The sequence below is a fragment of the Ceratotherium simum genome, chromosome 13, assembly GCF_057802395.1.
Source record: "Ceratotherium simum simum isolate JZ-2026a chromosome 13, ASM5780239v1, whole genome shotgun sequence".
NCBI lineage: Eukaryota > Metazoa > Chordata > Mammalia > Perissodactyla > Rhinocerotidae > Ceratotherium > Ceratotherium simum.
In genome coordinates, this window is record NC_141912.1 from 58,736,972 (window position 1) to 58,742,971 (window position 6,000).

Genomic DNA, 6,000 nt, shown 5'->3' on the forward strand with positions numbered 1-6,000 from the left:
AAGCCTTTTCTCACCAGCCCAGTGCACTGTGATTAGCAGTTGTTTGAACTCTGAACTTTGCTTTTGATCATTTTCTAGCGAGGAGGTGGAGGCGGATTGTCCAGGGAGGGTAAGGGATTCACTCAGGCTTTTAAAACTACTACGCGCTCTTGCATCCGTCTTCCAGGGAGGCTCTGATGCCACTTCCCCAACTGCTTTGCAGGGACTAGTGATGGTAATGAGGCGCATCACACCTTCTGGTGTGTCCTGGGGGAAAATTATGACAAATCCCATTTCTAGCTGTCTCATACATGAGACATAAGAAATTTATGAATAGCTAGAGTGCAAGGAATTGAAAGAGTGTTTACTTCCTCTTTCTTGGGTGTGTTCGCAGAGCCCCTCATACACTACTTATGCAGAGAGGAGATGCTCAACAAAAGAAATTTATAAGACAACATTCCTTCGTTCTTCTCTTCCCACTCTACAGGCAGGTTTTGTTTCATAGTAAAAAGTCATTCAGAAGTCCAATCGTGCAGCTTTGCTAGGGTCCACCTAGAGAGGGCTCCTTCTAAGGGAGCTCAGACCCGAATACAAAAGCAAACCACCACATGTCAACCCTTATATGATTAACATATCCGGCAACACTCTCAATACTGTGAATTTAAGATATATTTCTCTTGGTGCCTGGAATGAGATGCAGTGATTTATTGTCTTGTTTAAAAGAGTAGAAGAGGCATAAATGCTGTGCTGATCCTCTTCCAGCTGCCTTTATCCGCCCCCCGTCATCTAGCAAGTCTACGTAAAAACATTTTGAACATGAGCATCAGTTTGTGCTCCTAGTGGTGCGAGTGGAGTACCAGTTAGAATGCAAATCACCCTCTGCTGTCTCTCCGAATAACGAATAACGTCATACTTACTAAACAGTGGACCCGCTCTCTACGCACGTCCCGCCACGGCCGCATCGCATTACACTGCAAGGAGAAGCCCCACACTGGCCCACGCTGCGCCCAGCACTGGGGTGGCCCTCGGGGTCGCCCAGGCTTCTGAAATGGCCATTCTTCCCAGCGCGAACTTGAAGAGTGAAAACACACCCTTGGAAAAAGGGAAAAATACTGCATATTAAAAAGTGGAGGAAATAGATAAAATAAGAAGACAATTATTTTTCATCTTTAATATTCAACATAAAGTACTACAGGTCAATTTTAAGAAAAAAATATAAAAACACAGAAAAGCACAGAGAGAAAAATAAAAAATCATCTACAATGTCACAGCTCCAGAGAAGACAATTATTAATATTTTGGTGTATATATACAGTATTACAGTATTTTTTTCTATGCTTAGTTGTATTTTCTTTTAAACAAAAATAGATTCCTGCATTAAACTACATAATATCTATATGATATATATCTGTTATACCAAAAATATGTAAGCGTGAATACCATTAACTCTTTTCTCATAGTATTAACTATTTTTAAATGATGGGATAATATTCCCTTATATGATAAAATATTTAACCAATCTTCAGTTATTGGACAATTGAGTCATTTCTAGTTTTTTACTATTAGAAATAATGCTATGGGGCTGGCCTCGTGGCGCAGCGGTTAAGTGCGTGAGCTCTGCTTTGGTGGCCTGGGGTTCGCAGGTTTGGATCCTGGGCCTGCACTGACGCACCGCTTGGCAAGCCATGCTGTGGTGGCGTCCCATATAAACTGGAGGAAGGTGGACACAGATGTTAGCCCAGGGCCAATCTTCCTTGGCAAAAAGAAAAAGAGGAGGATTGGCATCGAATGTTAGCTCAGGGCGGATCTTCCTCACAAAAATAAACCGGATAATGCTATCATGAATATCATTGTATGTATATCTTTGTGCATTTGCTATTTTCTTAGTATCCATTTCTAGAAGTAAAAGCACTAGAGGGAAAGACATGTATGCTCTGCAGTGTGCCCAAGTGTCAGGGATGTTTTGCACAATTATTTCTCCACCACGGGTACTGGGACACCTGCTCCGCCATAGGCACCATAATGCAAGAGATTATCATCTGTTTCATTTTTAAATAAAAGAAATAATAAAATGCTTTTTTGCTATTTTTAATTGGGGCTGAAAAATCTTTTAATAAATTTATTAGTCATTTATAATTTTTCCCCTTCAGTGGCTTATTATGTATTTCTTTTCTCTAGTCACCCTTTTTAACATTTATTTGAAAGACTTCTTTATACAATGAACATATTAGCTGTTAGTCATATATTGTAAATACTTTCTCCAGTTTAATGTTTGCCATTTACTTTTGCTTATGGTGGGGTTTTTATTTTATGTAGAGAAGTTTATCACGTGTGTTGTCACATTTATCTGTTTTTCCCTCAGGGATTTTTGCCTTTGCACGTATGCTTAGAATGGCCTTTTCCCTACGTACACCGATGACCTCACTTCCACGTGGGATGTGAAATCTGCCTTTTGCAGAGTGAAATGCTCTTGGCCGAGAGCAAAGATGTAAGTGGAGGGTGCAGTCAGCTGGGTCTAGGCTCAGCTACAGTCTCTGCCACGTCACGGCTGGATAACCAAACCTCACTGAGTGCAATTTTTTCACCTTTAACATAGGAACAAAAACCACTACTCCATGGGTTAAGAGGAATAAAAAAATATATGCAGACTGGCCGGTGTAACGCTTGGCAATTCCACTTGCCTTCTCCACTCTCTTCCACACCGTCTCAGCAATTCACTATTTCCTTGATTAAAAAAATTCTTTTTGGTGGGCCGGCCCCGTGGCTTAGTGGTTAAGTGAGCACGCTCCACTGCTGGCGACCCGGGTTCGGATCCCGGGCTCGCACCGACGCGCCGCTTCTCCGGCCATGCTGAGGCCGCGTCCCACATACAGCAGCTGGAAGGATGTGCAGCTATGACACACAACTATCTACTGGGGCTTTGGGGGGAAAAAATAAATAAATAAAATCTTTAAAAAAAAAATTCTTTTTGGCAAAAATTGTGGGATGCTATTATTAGGTTTTTGTAGTTTTTATAATCATACACTGAAAAAAACTTTGTTTAAATGACTATAATATGTATTAATATTTGAAAGTGTTCATTTTATTTATTTATTTATTTTTTTGTGAGGAGATCAGCCCTGTGCTAACATCTGCCAGTCCTCGGCTTTTTTTATTTGCTGAGGAAGACTGGCCCTGGGCTAACATCGTGCCCATCTTCCTTCACTTTATATGGGATGCCGCCACAGCATGGCTTGCCAAGTGCTGCGTCGGTGTGTGCCCGGGATCCGAACCGGCGAACCCCCGGCTGCCGCAGCGGAGTGCACGCACTTAACCGCTTGCGCCACCGGGCTGGCCCCAGAAAGTGTTCATTTTAAACTATTTTTCTTTTATATGGATAAACGAAATGCTTTTGTCAGCAGGAATTGCTGAAATATGTTTTTGGCTAAAAACGTGGCCATGCTATATTTAGAGAAATATTTAGCTAATATAAATGGTTGTATGTTTTCATGTCCATGAACATAGCATACAGTATAAAGGCAGTACCAGTGGAAGCCATTTGTAGAGTATATACTGTATAATTTCCCTCTTATTTATGTGGTGGATAATACATAATCTGCTTAGAACAGGACCATGCAACAAGCCTACAGTACGTGTATCCTGCACGTGATAAAGTAACTGTGGTAAAGGCTTTTGGAGCCGTGAGCCATGTGCATATTGGAAAGTAAGACTGGCTAGGTTCCACCGCTGGGTTCCAAACAAGTGATTGCTTTTTTTTTTTTTGACAGTAAAAGAAGTTTTAAATTACTGCAGTAAACTCATTACTTTTCCCTTATGGGCTCTGGTTTGAAAAATCCCATGCAATTAAAAAAAGAGAGACAAGTTGACTACAAAGCAACTGACTGAACTGACAGTGTAGGGCATTTTTAGGTTGGAAGAATATCTTCATTACAGTGTTGTTAATGAATCCAAATCTATTTCATGTCCATTCTATTCAGCTGAGCAATAAATATTTAATAATCCTTGTGTCCATGAACGCTAGTGGCTGTAACACCAGAATAACAGATAGATGGGATAACACATTCCCCCAGGTTCACACTAGTCGAAAGTAGTTTTTAATTCTCTATCAGGATTGAATAGGTCTGCCGGTGAAAGCAACAGATCTTAGAACACTGGGGAGAGCTCTGGTTCTTCTCCCACACAATTGTAGCGTGATCTCAGGAGCTTTAGGGACCCACTGAAGCCCCTCGGTGAACCTAAACCTGAGGACCCTGCAGCTCTGCACGAGGTGTAACTTTGAGAGGAGGGAGAATTGCTCCTATCAGGACAGGTAAAACTGTAAGCCCCTATTTGCTGTTGTATGTCGGTTGTTTATTCTAGAGAAGAGTTAACCTCAATAACTTTGTGAACATTGAAGGCTGTAGGGGAAATAATGGCTCGTTATAAACCATTTCTAGAACAAAAACAAATGGCTTTATCAACAGTAAGGGTTTGTATTTTACACTGAGAACCTCTGGATTAGAGACATTTATCAGGATTGTTTATAGAAATGTGCAAGCCTAAATCAGATAATTTTTTGCTGAGTGTGATTTAACCACTATTCTAAAAACCAATGTGATAACCTTAGCCTAATTATTAAATTCTTCCATCAAACTCTATATTTGCTTTGTTATGATTAATTAATATAGTGGCTTCCAAATCTGGGGAAGCTTACTGAAATGCAAATTTTTAGAAACCAGCATAGAGATTTTGATTAAGTAGCTCTGGGGTAGGGTGCAGAAATTTATATTTTTAAGAACGTATCCTATATCACTCTTTAGAGCCAGTAGAGGACAGCTTTTGGGAATCAAGGTTTAGTGTCTGGTCGCAATCTGGTCATTATGGTAGGTTGGTAAAAATTGTCCATAATTTGCAGTAAATACTAAATACCACTTTATAACTCAGGGGAAGTGGATGTCAAGGGAGGATTCAATCAAGGGATAAATGACAAAAGTAGGGGCTTCCAAGTCCTGAAGCTTCCATACAACTGGATTAAGTAGCAATTACCAAGAAGACCTGCCCAATATTTCCATCCTAAGGAAGAACCGGGGCAGATCACACGCTTCCAGGTGTGAGCAATCCTAGTGTTTCTGTCAGAGGAAGGGCCAGCTGTGTGTGCCGAACTCAGGCTCTATCCCACACTTAAGGGGAAAATGACAGGTTTTGAAGGAAGCCTCTCTTTGTTCTCATACTCAAGATGTGAGGAAAAGTTCCTAACAGAAAGGAGAAAATAACACAAAGGAAACCAGGAAGCTCTGGACTTCAGTCAATCTGACAACATCCACTTGATGACAATGTCCAGTTGATGACAACAGGATAATAATAGTGACAGTCATTGAGTGTTTCCCAGGGACTGGTGTCTGGGCTGAGCGCTTAACAGAGTTACTTTACTCAATTGATTAGCTCACAAGAACCCTATGGGATGGTGTTTTTACAGAGGAGACAATGGAGGCTCAGCGAGTGTAAGGAGCAGGATAAAAGTCACGTAGCTCCTGGGTGGCAGAGCCTGAATCCGAAGACAGCTGGCTCCAGAGCCTGCACTCCCAGCCACCGTCGTTGCCGTAGAGAAGGAGAAGCCAGCCTCTCCCTGGAGCTGCGCCACCTTCCCCACCAGCACTGTCGTCACCGCCAACGCAGTGCTCTCTCTCGTGAGCTCACTCTCAGAACCACATAGCAGGAGAAGTGCTGTCATTATCCCTTTTTACAGACGAGGACAGCGGGCACAGGGCGGTTAGGGGACTCGCCCCGGCATGAAGCCTGTAGGCGGCAGCGCTGGGGCGCACACTCGGGAAGGTGGGTCCAGAGTCCACACTCAGCCTTAATTCTCTATCCGGAGTATTTATGTAAGCGTCGTGTCTATAAATAAATGACAGCAAGTTTTGACGGCCCCCTACAGAGTCTTTGCCTCATTGGGTGGAAGATGTGCTTCTTCCACGTTCATAAGTTTACCCATCCTTTTCCTATTCATAATGTTTTCACACTCATTGATTTCTTATGCCCTTAC

The 6,000-nt window shown here is 42.1% G+C and overlaps 1 protein-coding gene across 1 annotated transcript in view; it reads right to left on the reverse strand.

The window, feature by feature from the left end:
- The window catches only part of LOC147915739 (protein eyes shut homolog), a 54,799-nt gene extending 49,111 nt beyond the window's left edge, over window positions 1-5,688 (reverse strand). Inside the window, exons 1-2 of the mRNA XM_087437834.1 lie at window positions 5,432-5,688; window positions 897-1,071 (exon numbers count right to left, since the gene is read on the reverse strand). Of these exons, the coding sequence (XP_087293960.1) occupies window positions 897-1,071; window positions 5,432-5,688 (432 nt within the window). The remainder of the gene's footprint in view (window positions 1-896; window positions 1,072-5,431) is intronic.
- Between the last annotated feature and the right edge of the window lie 312 nt (window positions 5,689-6,000).